General features: G+C 48.6%; 6 protein-coding genes across 6 annotated transcripts; 4 read left to right on the forward strand and 2 right to left on the reverse strand.

Moving 5' to 3' along the window:
• Window positions 1-196: 196 nt before the first annotated feature.
• Window positions 197-3,403, reverse strand: E1B28_008906 (uncharacterized protein; the record flags this gene model as incomplete). The annotated part of the gene is made up of 13 exons (XM_043153742.1): window positions 197-573; window positions 632-871; window positions 921-1,037; window positions 1,087-1,226; window positions 1,275-1,593; window positions 1,647-1,720; window positions 1,798-1,982; window positions 2,052-2,125; window positions 2,177-2,311; window positions 2,369-2,572; window positions 2,621-2,897; window positions 2,949-3,282; window positions 3,336-3,403. 13 exons carry the CDS (start codon window positions 3,401-3,403, stop codon window positions 197-199), a joined length of 2,544 nt encoding a protein of 847 aa, XP_043009027.1.
• A 182-nt stretch (window positions 3,404-3,585) lies between these two features.
• On the forward strand, window positions 3,586-9,965 carry E1B28_008907 (uncharacterized protein). Its single transcript, XM_043153743.1, has 8 exons — window positions 3,586-3,638; window positions 3,687-4,091; window positions 4,142-4,281; window positions 4,334-5,311; window positions 5,359-5,596; window positions 5,648-8,761; window positions 8,809-9,004; window positions 9,058-9,965. The coding sequence occupies exons 1-8, from the start codon at window positions 3,622-3,624 to the stop codon at window positions 9,547-9,549; spliced, it is 5,580 nt and encodes a 1,859-aa protein (XP_043009028.1). The 5' UTR covers window positions 3,586-3,621; the 3' UTR covers window positions 9,550-9,965.
• Window positions 9,966-10,102: 137 nt separating this feature from the next.
• Window positions 10,103-11,292, forward strand: E1B28_008908 (uncharacterized protein; the record flags this gene model as incomplete). The annotated part of the gene is made up of 5 exons (XM_043153744.1): window positions 10,103-10,345; window positions 10,395-10,596; window positions 10,655-10,715; window positions 10,776-10,887; window positions 10,945-11,292. 5 exons carry the CDS (start codon window positions 10,103-10,105, stop codon window positions 11,290-11,292), a joined length of 966 nt encoding a protein of 321 aa, XP_043009029.1.
• A 183-nt stretch (window positions 11,293-11,475) lies between these two features.
• Window positions 11,476-15,244, forward strand: E1B28_008909 (uncharacterized protein; the record flags this gene model as incomplete). Its single annotated transcript, XM_043153745.1, has 7 exons — window positions 11,476-12,255; window positions 12,313-12,366; window positions 12,413-13,804; window positions 13,859-14,464; window positions 14,519-14,718; window positions 14,783-15,136; window positions 15,190-15,244. 7 exons carry the CDS (start codon window positions 11,476-11,478, stop codon window positions 15,242-15,244), a joined length of 3,441 nt encoding a protein of 1,146 aa, XP_043009030.1.
• Window positions 15,245-15,326: 82 nt separating this feature from the next.
• On the reverse strand, window positions 15,327-17,699 carry E1B28_008910 (uncharacterized protein). Its single transcript, XM_043153747.1, has 5 exons — window positions 17,601-17,699; window positions 17,365-17,548; window positions 16,791-17,309; window positions 16,567-16,730; window positions 15,327-16,514 (listed from the first exon to the last, which is right to left on the reverse strand). The coding sequence occupies exons 1-5, from the start codon at window positions 17,625-17,627 to the stop codon at window positions 16,473-16,475; spliced, it is 936 nt and encodes a 311-aa protein (XP_043009031.1). The 5' UTR covers window positions 17,628-17,699; the 3' UTR covers window positions 15,327-16,472.
• E1B28_008911 (uncharacterized protein) lies at window positions 15,334-16,390 on the forward strand (the record flags this gene model as incomplete). The annotated part of the gene is made up of 2 exons (XM_043153746.1): window positions 15,334-15,377; window positions 15,424-16,390. The coding sequence occupies 2 exons, from the start codon at window positions 15,334-15,336 to the stop codon at window positions 16,388-16,390; spliced, it is 1,011 nt and encodes a 336-aa protein (XP_043009032.1).
• Window positions 17,700-17,720: the final 21 nt, after the last annotated feature.

Consider the following 17,720-nt stretch of genomic DNA (forward strand, 5'->3'; position numbering starts at 1 on the left):
TCGAAGTGATGAGAGTGTTGAAAGAGCGAGACTTGTTGACGAATGTCCTGTAGGGAAAGACCGACAAATGAACTAACGAGTTCCAGTCTGAGTGAGCGCTTTCTGGTCAGCGGCGAGGTCACAGTCACACCGTCGCGATTCTTGGGATGTCCAAATAATACAGTATCATAGGTTCTAGATTCAATATTTACAACGTTCAAGACCGAGGTGCTCGAATCCAAGGCCCACCGCATACACATCTCTTGATCCAATACCGCTCGATAAATCCAACAAGCTTAGGTGTAGTAGATGCATCCGATTTCCCTAGTTCCGATGACTGACCCCCGCAACGAACACAAACAAAAGTTGAAGGTCTAACCAGAAGCAGATTCTTAGTAACAATATCTCTATATTTTTGCTTTTGAGGCTCTATTGCCAGACGCGACATGCCATCCACGAAGTCATGTAGTTTCATGAAAAGCCGTGATCTATCCAAGATTCCAGGTTCCAATACTTTGAGCAGATGAGCGTGAGCCTGGTTCCTCATGTTCTCTGTCGGCTGGCACAGGGCCAAACACCTTCGAATCTCTTCATCTACATGAGACGGGACACAAATATCAGTGGCGTCCAGGTAGAAAGAGTCCACACTCACCACTGGTGATTTTGATCACTTCAAACACGTCCTTGAGGATTGGGAGCAGGCCAGTAAGATTGATGCTTGAACAGTCCACCTGATCAATGAACGCATCTCTGGCGATCTGAGAATTTTCAGATCTTGGGGTCAACAATTCCAGGCGTTGTCGAACTTGCTTGACATTCGCTACGGCTTCTAAGAGGGTCTGTAATGCATGAGGGTGTAGGAGCATCAATAGAGTAGGAGAGATAGAGACATCTACAGTTTGTTTCAGAACAGGTAGCACTTCGTTCAAGAGAAAACGTACCTGGGCCACTCGTTTTTCCGGACGAGGATAGTTCTAACGAAAGAACACATTCTTTCATTATTTTCTCAAGGCAATCCATGATCCAAGTGCAGAGGCCGACAAGTTGCCAGATTGTATCTACTGAAGTATCAAATCACGGGCCACTGGACTGCTGTTTTATGCTCACCTAAGTTGTATCCCTCCCCATCCCTACACTCGTTGAAAATGACATTACATGAAGTTAGCGAGCAAACATCCTGCGCAACTTTCCACCTGGATGTTGCGTCTTCCTTTTCTTGTTCATCGTGCGTTCTAGAGGCTCTCATCCTAGGCAGAATTAACGATAGATTATACAAAAACTCAAAATTTGATTACCTGTACACTTCCAGAGCAATACCCAAGTGCCTTAACCACGACCGGGTAGTCTTAGCTCGATATGCGTCCAGTACAGAAAACGAGTGACATAAAATGTTCCCTATGATATTCGAGGAGATGGTGTGATGCGATAATTGATGAGTTATATCGGTTGTGGCATGTTCTGAAAGAACAGCGATAACAAGTCGCACAGACAACGGTGGTGTGGTCTGAGCTTTGATTTGAGGTGCCCTTTGTAGAGTAGTCTGGGTAGCCCAGATTGAGGCGGACATTGTACAAAGCATGGAGCAATTTGGGGAGACCACAGCGCTGACAGATACTGAGAAGAAGAATTAGTACTTTCGGGCCGGATTCTAACGGGGTGATGCTCACCATCTTGACCGACTTTGTCATTGGGTTTGAGTATAGGTAGAGCTTCCCATTCTTGGTCGTCCGTCAAATCTGGACTAGAAAACATGTTAAGGAGATCATCATATTCAAGTCAGGAGGTGCCTAGGAGGAGAAGAGGACGGAAGGTGCTCACACTTTCAAGACAGAGACTGACCCAATGACTGTATCCTTAGCCTTCATTGAAGTCGGATGGGGTTGGGCGCTGGATTTTCGATAGACTCCAACAGTGACGCCGCGCGTCCCGGATAGATGCTTGCAAGGGGCCAAGAATGCAAGCAACTTATCTTCAAATGAACGTGAGCACTCCTGCTTGCAAATCTAATCAACGGAGCAATCGTCAGTAGGCGTATTGTTGCGATACAACAATACGAGAACCAAGATCCTTACCCATGAAACAGGATCCGTTGGAGCTTGTCTCGTCAAAGAGTAACACACCACTTCAGCTGTCGGTAATGAGACATCTATGAGGGAGAGTCAGGTTATAATTTAATTGAATCGATGTTACCACGCACAGTCATAGAAATCAAAAAAACTCGCGACGAGGTGGACAGAAGGTGAAGGTCTTGTTGGTGGTTGAACGATGAAATGTAGATCTTTTAATTTCCTTTCCGCTGTTTGAATCACAGGTAGAGGGCGTGTAGATAGACCTCACAGAACAAGGTGAGTCATGTCGTTTACCTTCGAATCAAAGAACTAAAATTCACTCATGGCGAGACCATCAAATTTGAGCTGCACTTCACATAGTTCAATTGTGGCATGTTCTTCGTAGTCTTCAAGAACGCTGTCTAGCGCTTCTGCTCCACTTTCGTCAGGTTCTCCCGTCAAGCCAAGGTCCATATGGTTAAACTGCGGAGTAGGCAGAGGTAATGGGCATTTTTGAGAGCGCGTGGCAACTATGATGGACGGATCTAGAGGAACGATGAGAAGAAACGGAATAGGGAAGAGGGTATTCTTACCTGAGAAGTTCAGACTGATTGCAGCAGACACGCAGGTTTGAATGGAGTTGATATCACTTGTCGGCTCTTGATCGAGTTTAGAGACAGGTTCCGTAGCGTTCGACTGTTGCAGCAGAGAACAACTCAGCATCTTTATTGAAGTAGAATAGTGCCGAACGTAGCATAGAACAATTTGATGATTCTCGGTGACGAACACCAATGTTGGATGGGATACAGGTGCGCGAGGCCCACGGAAAGGAAGGCGTCGAGGAGATTCTGTTACGGAATCGTACACCCACTGTAATAAAGGATAAGAAGATCCCGAGGGAAGATCATCAAACAATCTCACTTCACGAGCTGCACCGATCCAGTCAGCCACAACCACTCCAGCTCCGGCGGGATAAGTCCACCAGTCCATGACTCTCCAATTATCCAATTCTGGACCGCGATTCCAAAGACAGCAGACACCCGCGTTGTTCTGACCAGGAAAGCATGCGAAAAGCCATGCGTCGTCGGGCGATACCGATATCACGGTCGCGGGTCCATAGTTGTCAGGTTCAGAGAGGAGTGGGGGCGGGGAAGGCATGATAAACTGCTTGGACGAGGAGAAATGTCGGGCAAGAATTGCGGGTTGCATGCCATACCCGGTGAATATAATGGAGGAATTGGACCATTCTATGGGTCTATGGTCATTGTTTTAGCAGATGATACGAGGGTCAAACAAAATCTGCCATACCGTCGAGGATGTTCCAGTGCTGGATAGATATCATACCAACCGGCTTGCCAGCTCGAGTCCTCTCTCATTTTCCCCTTGGACGGCGAGTTTCTCATTGTCACCTTGACCCGCGTAAAAAATAGAGACTTTGAAGGAAAGTTGCTATTCAACACGGTAGGAATTGAGGGAGCTCAAACGCCTTGAGATATATCGGCTTGTTCTGAGCTCATCGTGTCTAAAGTGACCGAAGGCACGTGTGACCACATAATTCAACCCTTCTTCCCCAAATTCCATCTCTACCAGAGGAATGTCTGATGGCTCAAGGTGAATAATCGCCTTTATTTAAGTTTTAACATAGTAAGGCGAAGACAGGCTACGGGAATCTTGGTACATTGCGCTGAATGATGCCGAAAGTCGATTTCGTCAACTGCTCACCTCTCCCTCAAACGAGTGGAAACGTGTAGTCCACTCTTCAGCAAACGCTACTTCATCTGGCAAGGGGAAAGGTAAAGCCAGAGCACCTTCCTCTCTGCCCGAGGTTACAGACGTTGTGGTTCATCGCAACTCAACTCAATCCCGGGAAGACACATATCGACTCGTCCTCGAAGTACCGGCTGGTGAAGATCTGGTTTCTTTAGAGCCTTGGCGAGCAGTATTATCAACTCCAGAGCTGAGGCAGGAGTGGGATCCCGCAGTCATTGACGCGCACCTCATGGAGACGTTCGATTATGAGACCAGGATTATCAAGACAAACTTTACACTGGGGTGGCCTGCAAAGTACGTTCAGGAAGTCCTCGACTTTAATCATTTTTGATATTCTTCAATAGTCCAAGGGACACAGTAACGATTGCACGAACAATACACGACCATTCCACAGTCATAGACATTGCCACCTCCTTGCCTCGTTCGCCCGACGAGCCCGCCTATCTTCGTCCTTCACCCCCGTATGTGCGATCCCACGTTTCGCGTACGCATTTTGCCACTTTCCGAAACCTAGGGTCTGATGTAGAAAACACTAGTATTCTCTTGGTGTATTCAACATATAAAGCTCCCCCGAGCCCCCACTGATATCGAACAACAGCCGAAACGTCGGAAGTCATTAGGTGGAAAGTTACGAATAACATGCTATTGGCAACACGACCTTCGTGCCATCTGGAATGTTGGATCCCCGGGAAACATGGCATGCCAGCTCTCTTCAATGGTCCTTGGTCTTCTGAAGACTACCCTCAAGCGGGCAACAAGGATCCCCAAGTTAGTTGGTTATGGATATGGAGTGAACATTGAGAGGATACGGTTTCAAAATGATAGGGAGGCATTGACAGTTGATTATGCTGTCATTCCGGAAGACGAGGAACACCAAGAAGCACGGTTAGATTCATGGAAAACATCCGGTCTTGAGGCATTACACGTAATACGAGAAAGAAGAAGACTGACGCGTGCATTGGAGTACTCTTTGCCTGCATCGGAAGGATGGGACGTGCAGTTATTGACCAGGGCATCGTCAGAAGAGGTTGAAAATCTACCTTGGACTGCCCTTGCCTTTCGCAGCAGTTCGAGCTCTCTTCTTTCTTCTTCAGTCACTCCGCTACCACTGGATCAAATCTTACTCCGTTTAACTCATGCGCCCCTTATAGACGACCATTCCATATTGAAGGTTACTATCGTCATTGAAATTTCAGGTCCTTCTAGCGGATTGCGTTTGAATGGCGTTCCTCAGACGATCCAAGATTCTGAAAACGGCCGATTCCCAGCCAATGGTATTGGAACGCAGCAAATTTTTCAGGACTTGGCCAGCGCGATGGGCATCAGCACAGCTGAATCCTCATCCATTGGGAGCGCTAGCATCGGTAGCAGCTCTGCGTCATTAACTTCCTCAGTTCCCGTCCTCTCAAAGGAAAGGAGTGCAGCGGCCGAGAAAACCATTTTGGCAAGGATCAAGAGGAGCTACATATATTTCTCGTCATTACTGCAGGAACCCGAGGCCAAATGGAAGAGGAGTAGGTCTACCGATTGACTTGTACTTCCCGTTCTGACTTTTCGATAGCGACGGAGGCTCGAGGGGTCACTGTAACGCAATTAGACTCTATCGACCCTACGCTGGTGGTGTACAATGCAGAGGCCACCTTTGTGGGTGTCAATATATGGGACCTTTACGCTGCAGTTGTATCTCATGGTGTAAAGGAATATTGGGATAAGCAACACGAAGATGCAATCCTTCTTGATGATGTGAACGAATTGACGGAGTTGTGGCATCTCAAAACGAGAGCAGCTTGGCCTGTCAAGTGAGCAACGATTTCGTTTAGACTTCCAATCGCTAATTTTCGTCCCTCTAGTGGAAGAGACTCGGTCGTGCTTAAAACTGTATATAAGTCTCCCACAACCATACACGTGTTCTCGTTTTCCGCTGATGATCTTGCACATCTCTTTCCTCCGGGTCTTATTCCTCCACCTGCCTCCTCAACAGCTGCAAACACAGGGACAATCTCGTCTTCCTCCTCTGTCAATGCCAGTGTCATTCGCACTCAAGTTGATCTTCGCGGTTGGGCGATCGAGGCACTCTCTCCCACGACAACTCGACTTACCCTTCTTGAACAATCAGACCCAAAAGGGTGGGCTAATAAAACATCTATACCAACGACCATGATCAGTGCGCTTGCCGGGATTGGAGATTTTGCCATCAAATGGGGGGGAGTGCCGATTGTAACAAGATTAGCAGGGGCTAAGAAGACTGAGGTGAAATACGAGCATGAGCGTAGGAGTTGGAGAGTCGAATACGAGCCTCTCGCTCCCTCGAAAGCTAACGAAGAAGCCGGTGGCACTATCTTGACCACCCCTGTCATCGAATGCGAGATAAGATGTGATATGGATCTTTGGTCACCCACTTCTTTAGATATTATTGTGGACCCCCCACCTCAGGCCATATCATGTTTACGTCGACATCGGCTCTCGCCTGAAGGAGGTGGCGTTTGGTTAACGATAACGCATCAAGATGCAGTCTTTATCGAGGACGAACGGCTTATGATCATAGTTCGCCGCGGGCCTAGTATCGGCTCAGGAGGTAGTAACAGCGCGGGAGGGTTCGTCATGGTGAATGGGGAGCGGATTGAAGTCGATTACGAGGAGATGGATGAGGACGAAATTCGGAATGCCAGGGTACAAAAGCGGGTCAAGCCTACGAGGGTTCCTCTAGATCAACCACCTGTAGCAGGGGTCATCCGCAAGAGAAGAGAAATGGAAGGGGACAATAACGACTCTGCAATGTTCAACACAACCGCCAATGCAAGCGCAACACCGAAGATCTCAAGCCCGTTGGCCCGATTGTTTACCTATGCTGTTGATCAAACTCAGCAAACTATCGCTGCCATTGCTCCAACTGAGGGGCAGAATCTCCAAGATGATGATTCATCGCAGGAAATTCCCACTGCAAATAAAACGCCAATGCAGCATGCACTTGACGCGCTTACCTGGACCCAAGATTTTCACGCGAATCCGTTGTTGGCGGGTTGGGTGAATGTCAACGAGAGGCCTGGGATAATAGTCAAACGGAGGGTCATTAATGAGGTTTCCGGTGTTGTGCCGGTGTTCAAGGGTGAGAAGGTGATAGAAGGCGTACACGCAGAGGACTTGGCTGCAGTCATTGGAGAGTTGACCTTAGACGGCGGAAATGGAGGCATTAGCAGGAAGAAATGGGACGATAGATATGAAGAGGAAAGGGTGTTGCAGAGGTACGAAGGAGGTGGTAGGGCTAGCTTTGTCATTGGAAAATCCGGATTTCCATTCAGGGACCGAGGCTTCTATGTAGCAACACTCGTAGCAAGGGAGCAGGACACCATTCCTGGTATGTCTAGACGGAACACAGCGATTCCAGCCACCGACACCAGCAACGGTGTCGACCCTGGTACCAAAACGCCTTCAACTGCAACAAACAGTCCTGCCATATACATTGTCTCCACATCCTTTAACCCTTCGACCCTTTCCATGCCATTCGATTCCTCCATATATAATCCTTATACACTACCTGTAGGCCGAATCCACTTGGATGCTTGGATCCTCGAAACTCTCGACCCGTACAATACCAAAGAAAATTATGCCGTACCTTCGGCAAGGTGTACACGGTTGACTTGTGTTGATTACAACGGCGCAGTTGTGAATTCTATGGTGTTCAACTACAACGGTGGTTATATGGTCCGGGCGCTTATGGGACTCGACGTAAACATGCGAGAACGACGAGCGCCGGTGATGCGGACTCCAGCACAAGGCTTGGTGCTGAAAGGGCGACGAGATGACGATGAAGAGGATGTCGCAGATGGAGATATGTTCCGGAAAATGCAGAAAAGAACATGGAGGATAGGTGCTGAGGGTGGCAAAGTAGGATGGAGATCCATTGACACGATCTGGAGAGGTGAGAGCTGGAGAGAGAAACGAACTATGGTGGATAGTAAATTCGACGTTGGGAAGAACTCCTTTGAAGCTTTGGTTCTAGTGAATTACTCGTGCGAGAGAAAGACGAAATTGAATCAGTCCGAAGAGGCAACTCAAGATCCCTTCACATCCAAGGTTGACAAGTCGAATAGTAACTACCCATCTTTTTCATCAGCGGTGGTTAGCAATGCAGAGAAAAACCCATCCACATCCCCTTCCCCACCACCTGCCTCTACAAGGACACTCAGCCCTTTGCCCGACCGAAATCGCAGGGAACGTACGCTATCCAATATCTCCTCAACCTCATCCACCACCGCCACACCAGAAACACCTCCTGTCGTTCTCCGTGGTCGTTCCGATTTACGTTTTCACCGGGGCAATAAAGGATATGACGATTTCCTTGTCGGTGAATGGGTAATTGACTTACACCTGTACCCTGAAGGATACGAGGTTGCCGTACGAACGCGCGTCTTGCAAGAGAATAATAATAAGAGCAAGGGCCTGATTGAGCTAGAGTCGGTTTTTGAAGATCCAGAAGTCGAGAAAGTGGTGTTTCCATTCATATACCGTATCTGCAGGCTATCTGTCTCCCTCTATCAGGGTGGAATTGGGTTTCTGGGCCCTTCAACCTCCCCTGTTCCGCAGGCCGACGACGCAGCCGACGAACGAGCGGCTAAGCACCTTCTAAAGATATCTCTGCCAACGGGAGAGTACTTGAAGGCCTATGGGCAACTACATCAAGAAACGATTAAGGATCCGCTAACGGGAGAAATCAGGGAACCTAGAGAGGTCGAGTTCCCCAAGTGGGTACACGCTCTTGGCGTTGGAACATTGAAGGGGGAAGATCCCTCGAATGTGATCGTTGGTGTTGAGATTCGGCCTAGCACTAGCGGGAAGAGCGGAATCAAACGACGAAGAAAGGTGGTCGTGTTTGACGATAGCTGCAGGGCGGAAGGCAAGGAGATCAATGTTGTTGATGAGAAAGAAAGCTTTCCGAGGGAACAGGCTTATAGCCTTGTCGACAGGTCGGTCTTTGTGTGTTTGGAATGGCTGATCTGACACTTGTGGGCAGAGTGAGGAATGAACCAGGTCTCATACCATCGGGACTTGAAAAGCCGATAGCCATCCGTAAACAGCTCGTAGACCACGCTGCATTGGAAGCCGAGGTCTTGAAGCAGGACGAGTCGAGTTCCGGCTCTACCGTGGCTCGTGATATCGTTGATGAAGGCAAGAAATCTCTTGGGGCTCTGGAGGGTGAAGCTGGCGAGGTCGTTTTACATCTTTGCTGAAACGGCTTGAATCACTAAATAATCAATGATAGACCGCAGAGAAAATTCTGTCTACCTCTTCAGCGGATGACGCTAGTGCTGGTGTGCAGATTCCGTCTTTGAACCATCTCAACCATGACAAGGGAGGTTTTCTTGGAATCGGTCATAGGCTGGGGTCCTTATTGCAGATGTCGCGGGAAACGGGTGGAACTGGAACTGGGGAGGACAGTTCCAAAGCTCAAGGAGACACCAATAAGGATAGGATTGGCGATTCCACGTCCCCAAGGCTTGATTCTATAAATGTGGTCGAAACTACTCAACGGAACGTGAAACACGGCTGGTGGATGTTCATGATAGTGGCTGTTATAGCGTTTTTACTTGGCAGCTTTATGAGATCGCTTTTGGAGCCAACGGACTTTGTGTATGTCGCGTCAACGGAAGGACATATCGCGAGTGCTGGAGAATGGAGGGAAGTCAAGAGGATTATGGAATTGCCATCAGGTAGGAGTTGGGATTTATGGATCGGGTTTGTGAGACGGCGATGATGTCGTATACTATACATATTGAGTGTAATGAACACAATATACTATTGTATCAGTATAATTATTACATAGCGTACAACCTAGAACGAGTACAGTATATGCTGTGCAGATCCAGGACTGGGGCAAATTTGGATATTTTCGGTGGTTGTGGTAACTTTAAATTCTAGGTCGTGAAATGGCAGCAGTAATACTACGAGATGACTTCACTGTCTCACTAGTATCGGGCGAATTCGGTGGTTTGGATGGGCTCTACCGGCATTAACGCGGTCGGTTGACTGGTATCGTAGGGTTCATGAGCTTCAGGCGTTCTTAGTCGAGATTCCAGTCTCATCCCAGTGTGGCAAGACAAGGACAGGTATGTTGTGCAGGCTGTCGACGAAGCAAGGCAGCGTGGGAATGGTGAGTGGTCAGATCGCCGCTGACAAGGGCCTTGTACGGTGTTAACGAGTTTCGGGCACCGGTCACGGCTTGTTACGAGTCACGATTTGCTTTTTTTATTGTACGTGATCAAAACACACCCTAGGTCGGGTCATCCAACGTTCAACGTTCAACAGTCATGCTCAGGCTATGGGCGTTCTCCCAAAAGCCATCACCGCACATCAGCCTATCCGTCTCTAGAAGGATTCATTCAACTGCAGTTTCAAAAGCCGCTCCTGTTCCAACCCCCAATTCAACGGACTTTGCTGCCCCTCAAAAATGGCATCCTCATTCAATACGAACTGGTGTTATTGCACGGAAACGGGGAATGACTTCGGTGTGGAATGATCAGGGCGTAAGGATACCGGTCACTGTGCTGCAGGTGAGCGTTCACTTTGAGGACGTAGAAATTGTTGTTCAATGCTACCCAGCTGGAAAGCTGTCAAGTTACAGCAAACATTGTCACGGTTCGCAAAGACCAATCAGAATATCACGCAGTCCAAGTGGCAGCCTCTGACAAACCGGCCAAGTCCACAACGCGCCAGATGAAGGGGCATTTCAGGACAGCTCAAGTACCCCCCAAACGAATTGTCCGAGAATTCCCTGTCACTCCCGACGCCCATGTTCCTGTCGGTGCGTAACTTGACTCAAAGTTCGGATTCGGCAGTAATGAACGTCAAAAGTGGTATAGGGACTACTCTGTCTGCAATACACTTCGTTCCCGGTCAATTCGTGGACGTTGCCGCGAAATCGTGTGTCTTATTTACCTGACCGTTCAAACGTGGTGTTTTTAACATGAGGATCCCCTGCAGGATAGGAAAAGGGTTTGCGGGAGGCATGAAGCGATGGGGTTTCAAGGGGTTGAGGGCTAGTCATGGTGTTTCGGTTTCACATCGAAAAATCGGTGCTACAGGTGCCCATCAAGTAAGTGTCGACTACCGTCCTGGACTTTGAGATCGCTTATGGATGTTTGGTCTTCAGGATCCAGGAAGAGTATGGCCCGGTAAGAAAATGCCAGGTCGATTAGGTGGAGAGCGAATAACGACACAGAACCTCGCCGTTATACGGGTGGATTCAAGTCTGAACTTGATATACGTGAAAGGTGCTGTCCCAGGTGTTGACGATGCCCATGTATTGGTGAAGGATGCGAAGAAAAAATTGGTTGCGTTGGGCCAGCATAATCAAACCAAAGGTCTATACGAGAAGGTGCTACCGAAGGGAGTTGACGACTTGCCCTTTCCTGCTGGAACATCCGAGATGGCCAAGGCGCTACCTTCAATCATAGAAGCGCCATCTTACAGGAAGAGCCCGTTCATTGCTCAGGAATAGATACAATACAGTACTTACTTAGTAGAGCGTAACTGATGATCATGATGATGACGGGCCGCAGTTTGTGTTGTCCGATGACATAAGGCACTGCTGGGCAACTTTTTGCCATGAGCAACCACGCTCCCTCCTTCATTCAGCTCCTCTAATATCCACCGGAACTCTTATTGTATCTCTTAGATTGCGATGGCTGGTTTCCTACGCAAGAAATCCAAAGTTGAATCTTCAGTCAAGCCTAAATCACCCTCTGCTCGGCCTATCGAATCGACCACCAGCAGTCCACCGTCGACACCGTTGTTCGCGAGATACGCGATAGGCCAGGCCAATGAGGGTGACCCTCACTCCGATCCAAAGAAACTCGTGGTTTCTTCTCCGATGACTCTTTCGTCGTGGAGAGAATCCGTTTCGACAACTAAACACAACGGTTCTGCTGACCAGCCTATGCAATATGCGGCTATTGGACGAGACGGTAACGGGACGACACGAGTTTCGAATTCTCATGGGCCAGAGAAGATTACGCGAATATCGCGATCCGTATCTGCGCAGTCGCCGGGAAGTGCTCACAACAACTCATCTCCGACGCAGACATTCTCACCTCGGACTTCGAACATAGAAAAACCTCTTCCTCAAATTCTTCCGGCTGGATTGGCTTCACAACATTCTCCCCTCAATCGCCTCGACAATGCCTCACCATCTACCGCTAGCCCGGTCGCGACCTCACCCCGAAAAATGCTAGGTTTGGCCAATCTTCAGCAGACGAAACCCCAATACAGTAACGCAGGAACACTCAACTCGCCTGTTACCCCACATAATTCCGAAAATGCCGGTCACATTCCTCGCAAATCATCGGCGAAGGATTTACGGCACAAACACTCCGATAGGCTTCCATCACATAACATTAACAATGATTTTGACGACCATAATGGTGCTTCGTTGGCCCCTTTATCACCACCGTCAGCGTCTGGGGTGAGTTGGAAAGTCTCGCTCGCTTTGCCTCATTAATTTGTGCAAACCGTCTTTCAGCAGCTTCCTCAGGATCAATCGACTTCAAACGATATTACTTCCCCGGACGACTTTGTGAGTACACTAGCCCCCAGGTTGTTGCTCATCTAAACAACTCCAGAACGTATGGCTACATTCGCAGTCTTTCATGGACGCACAGACATTACCAGACTCACAAGGAATATCCTCACCCTCATTCCCTGGGAAACCATTACCGCGGACTGCCGCAGGTGGTGAATCTGTCAATTCTTCCCAGCCTGCTTCTTTTCTTCCAATGCGTGGCAAACCACTCATATTCTCCGCCATGGCACCTGTGAATGCAGAGCCCCCTTCTCCTCCGATGAAGCCAATAATAAATACCTTTGGCCCTAATCACCTTGATGCCTCTACATCGTACCCATCCCCTCCCTCTGAATATAATGCGTCAATCCAAACTCACCGAAGTCCTCAACAATCTCACGCTCAGTCGTCTTTTCCGCAAAACCTTCACAAAGGGCACGAAAATGATTTTCCCCGCAGACAATCGTTACTTTCTTCTCGTAGTCGCCCACCAGCTACTTTTAATCCATTAGAAAACCCTCCACAACGGACAATGCACAAAACCCAATCACAGGTATCCTCGCAAAGCCCTCGCAAAACCAGCTTGACAGGTCGCCCACCTGAAGCGCCATCTCCTCGCACGTTAACGAAACCCAGACCGACAACACCGACGAAACGTCCCACCACTCCAAAACACCGTCCACTTACCCCGGTTTCTCCTGATGGAGCAAAACGGAAAGCGGAGGCTAGTCCAGACAGGAATAACAAGGGAATGTTCTCAGATCCTCTCATTGACGATGATCCGTTTGCGAAAACACAGGGAGTGAAAATGCTGGAACCTTCGTTAACTCCGCGACTCGATGATGCCGTAGTGCCGGAATCAATTTTACAATCCATGTCACCGTCTATGCCTTCAAATTCTTCCCGAGATGCCCTTATTCAACATAACGATTCGATCTCCTTCAAGGATGCGTCGCAACTCACCCGACCATCTACGGGCCAAAGCTCAACTGGCAAAGCGCAGGAAAACAAGGATGGTACTGAGGAAGAAGCGGTAAACAACGAGACGACTCGTACCATGACCCCTCCACCATCTTCAGGCATACTTCACGATGGCACTCCTCCCTCTCCAGCTTCTGCGGAAAGATATCGAAGCGCTCGAACAAAGAGGCGCGGGGATCATCTCCCCCGGGAAGTGCCAATTGAAGTGAAAAATCTACCCGTAAGAGAAGATCGACCTGCAGAACCGTTTCCCTTGCCATTGTTTCTCACAGATCCCGCCTTGTTGTCGTCACTACTGTCCTATCTTTGTTTCTATGAATGGTGCACGCTGCTGTCCCTTTCTAAAGGTATTCGTTCAACACTCCTGGAGACTCCGCAGTTGAAGGAGACAGTATTGGAACGGTATCTCGATACCGTGGGGTATTCTCGCTGGGTATGGCCTGACGCGGAGCCTCTTACGCTGAGTATTGGGGTACGTTTCATTGAATTAATGCATACGATGCAATGGCTCATCCACACATTCAAGGACCTTCATAATTACATGAGGGGTGTATCCCTGCCGACACATGAATATGCTCGAGTATCCGAACTAGTGCTAAAATTCAGGTCTGGGCAGTCTCCGCAAACGGATGAAACTGTGTTGGAGAATGAGCAGGATTTGGTTCAATGCACTAGAGCTTACAACCGTGTTCTTTTACGTTTGAGGGCCCAGGCCGAAAAGGAATTAAGCAGTCCTTCTCAAATGTCGCCCTCCAGCTTCAGAGATTCCGTTAGGTCACCGAAGATGTATGCTGCTTCCCAGCCTTCTAGTCGAGCGCCCTCCCCGACCAGGTCCTCCCTTTCCCATTCACATGGAAATACTCCTAATCCGCCTCCTCTTACAACTGTCAGTGTGCCCAGTTCAGCAGGTCGCTCACCTCTATTTAAACTGAGGCGAGCCCCTTTACTTCGGGTTTTCGTTACATCTCCCGAAGGAGATTGGCTCTCGGATAACAGCGTTCTAGAGTGCGAAGCTGAATTAGATCGTGCCGGTATCCGCGACTTGATTCGTTTTGGGGACGTCGTTTGGGATATCGCCGTAGGAGATGAGGGTAACGTTGGCCGTATGATTTGGGATGGAAGATATCTGCTTGTAAGAAAATTTTAACGCACAATAGTCAGTACATCTAAACTCACCCTACGTTAGGACCTGGATTATACTTACTCCGCTGTAGGAGACCTTCCAAAGTACCTTCCGGCTCTTGCGTTCCCCCCTTCGTATTTTCACCGAGTTATTCGTACTGGCCCTTCAACCAGTAACCCTGTTGTGAGGATGGACCTGTCCCCTTGGGGTACGGAAATTGCTGCGAACTTGCAATTGCTTCAGGATAGAGTACGGACTGAAACGTATGTGTTGAATGACTGTTCCTGACGTTTTTTGTTGTCTGAAATCCCCTTCTAATTCGCATAGACCGCAAGGAGCTTACCATAATGTTGTCCGGTGGGTTCACCGGTCATCCTTCGTGATCCGGCCTCCCGTTGGCGGTGGAGCATCTCATTCTCATGGCAAGCGAAGTGCCTCCCGTTCCCGTCCCACTCGTATACCCATTCCAGATACAAAACACCTATTTGTTGATCCGGGGTGGTATGGGACTATCGTAGTGGAAACAGAAGGTACAAACGAATCCCTTGCTGACCTTCAACACCGGTGTGGGCCCGGCGCGTTTCCACCTAGAGCTGCTGGAACTGCAAGTTCTAGTACGGCAAGTGGGAAGGAAAGAGAGAAGGATGCTAAGATGGTGTATAGAATTTTGCGCGAACGGAGGTATGATTACCTTTGGTACCATTCATCTAGCTCATGTTAATGATTTTATTCAGCCGGCCTGGAGAAATATGGGTTCGAGCTGCGAGTGCGAAAGAACGGTTGATGTAAGGATTATTATGTTACTGTAGAGCACGTCCCGATGTACAAGTCCGTATTATGTAAAGGAATGACCAATACACTCTTTCCCTGCTGCGACGATGGCGAGGTCGAGGGAGGTAAATGATATGCTTCGTAACTTGAGGTTAGTTCTGCTATGGCTCGGTCAACGCTGAGGTTTGTCGTTCTAGAGGTGAACAGTTTAGGCAAAGCCAGAACAAGCGCAAGTCCCGAACCCATGTGTCCTCGTCTACTACTTTCGCTCGCAACTCCCCATCGCTCCCTTTAGAGGTCATTAGCTTGTCCCTCGATTTAGACCCAACTACAGGAACGTTCAAGATTGCTGAGAAAGCAGACTCATCGACATCCACGACCTTTAGTAAGTACTCAGGTCCAGCACCTCCAAAGAGTTGGTCCTCAACACGCGCCTCCGAAGATGTTGGTTCAGGACTAATCTGGCGGAGGAGGGCGCTGTCTCTCATTTTCCGAGGCTGGAAGCCATTATCAGAACTTGTATTACCCCTGACTCTCATTTGCCTCAGCCAAGTACTCTCTTACACGACTACACCTGAGTTCGTCGATGAAGTTGTTCCTTGCATCCCTCCCCATTTGCGCGTGGAACTTCTCAGGTATTCTGCGATATTCAATCCGTTATGCAACGCTCGGTTGTCCTCCATGATCGGGGCAGAAGGGCATGTTGAGGGCGAGTTGATCGTCGTTGGACCCAACGCGTCCCTTTCCGAAGAGCATTTTCTTCATGTTACTCCTGGTCTACGATCCTTCCCGCAGCATGACTGGGACTCCGATGATCCTGTACCGAATCCATTACGGCTCTTCGCTCTGGTGTTGACAAAGCTCGCCACCTCCACCTTGTTGACTCTTCCTCCCACCATCACTCATATGGCTCTCATCAAATTACCGACTCCCATACCGCTCCATAGGCTGCCTCTGGTTTGTCCTTTATTAGAGGTCCTTGATTTATCGTATAATACGTGGTTGTGTCCTCCGTCAGATGAAATGCTGAAGAGCTTGGAAAGGTTGGATTGGGCAAGATGGAGACATTTACAGGTATTGGGAATCAGAGAATGTTTCATGCCAGAAGAAACAATAGTAAGTGTTAACAGAGGTAGATGGGACGATGTGGAGTTAATACAATGAGTGGGGATGGTTTTATACATCAGAGCGTCCTTTGTAAAACTTCTACAGTTAGCTATGGAGTGAAATCGAATGGCGAAATAAATCAAGAGTCTAGGAAGTTTGGTATACTCAGTGGCGGGCAGGTCTGTCGTTAAATATGAGCAACATAGCCTCATACTCAGTATATAGCGACGTACCGGACTGTCCTCGCCCTTCGACGCCGTCGGCCGAATGTATTCAGCAGGGAACAAATGCGCTCCTGCTTTCAACGGGGTTTTCAACTCGTGCAGGAAGTCCCAGATAGTACAGTTTTCCCGCATCAGCAGCTCGAGTCGGGGTATGACTGGAAGTCCCAGACGACCTGGTTGTGGAATCCAAGAAAGCGTTTGAACACTTCAAACCGTAGGACATGAATACATACATAGAATTGCTCTGTCGACCTGTTCAGCCAATGCATCTCTGTGCTCTTGCGAAAGATATTCCGCAACAGGGCTCGTCTCCGGAACACGATAAGCTATAAGGCCAACGACATTCTTGAGTTCCTTCATATATCTCTCGTTTTCCTTCTTTGAAGGAAGCATATTGGCGAGGGCATACAGTTTCTGCGCACTTTTGAGCAATGCTGTTTGCTGGTCGATAATTTCTGGATCCTCGGTATGTTTTCCCTCGCTAGACGGTGTCGACTTCTCCCGTTCATTCTTGGGAGGGTATTCGAGAGGAACGGTTCGGCAGGCCTCCACAAAGGCCTGTATCCGGACATTTAACAGAAGATGTGCAGGATTAACAGATGTTGGTGATAAGTATTCCGTCTTTGAAGAGGATTGCATCGTCTCGTTCTCTTGGTTCATGCCCTCCTCCATCGACAGGAGCAAAGGAAAGCATTCGTTGATGATATTGACGGCTTCGTTGACTCGCCCACAAAGTATTTCATGACGTATCTCTGATTATAGATATCAGCTGGAAATATCAGGAGTTCAGAGTTCTCGAGAACTCACGGTTGCGCAGGTGGACTTGTTTTACAGTCGTTTCCGAGAGTTCGGAGTACTCCCCCAGTTCACGCTTACTATCTAACACCTCGTTTCCATCCAGATCGATATGCCGGACTGAACTATCAGAGAGGAAAGTCTGGGCGGAACGAATGTAGCCGCTGTGTGTCAAGTAGTCCAAAACGAGGCTTCGCTAAACGCAGGGTCAGTTGAATCATCAAACTCTAGCAAAAGATGTTAAGTACTAGTTCTTCCGGTGTTGAGGGGCGCATCTTGCTGGAGTTTAGGCTCAAATTTTCAAAAAGATGCCAGATGGTGGTAAGCGCACTGAAAGAGGAGAGGTTGTACACGCGGATCCCAAGGCC

This window comes from Marasmius oreades, chromosome 5 (assembly GCF_018924745.1).
Source record: "Marasmius oreades isolate 03SP1 chromosome 5, whole genome shotgun sequence".
NCBI lineage: Eukaryota > Fungi > Basidiomycota > Agaricomycetes > Agaricales > Marasmiaceae > Marasmius > Marasmius oreades.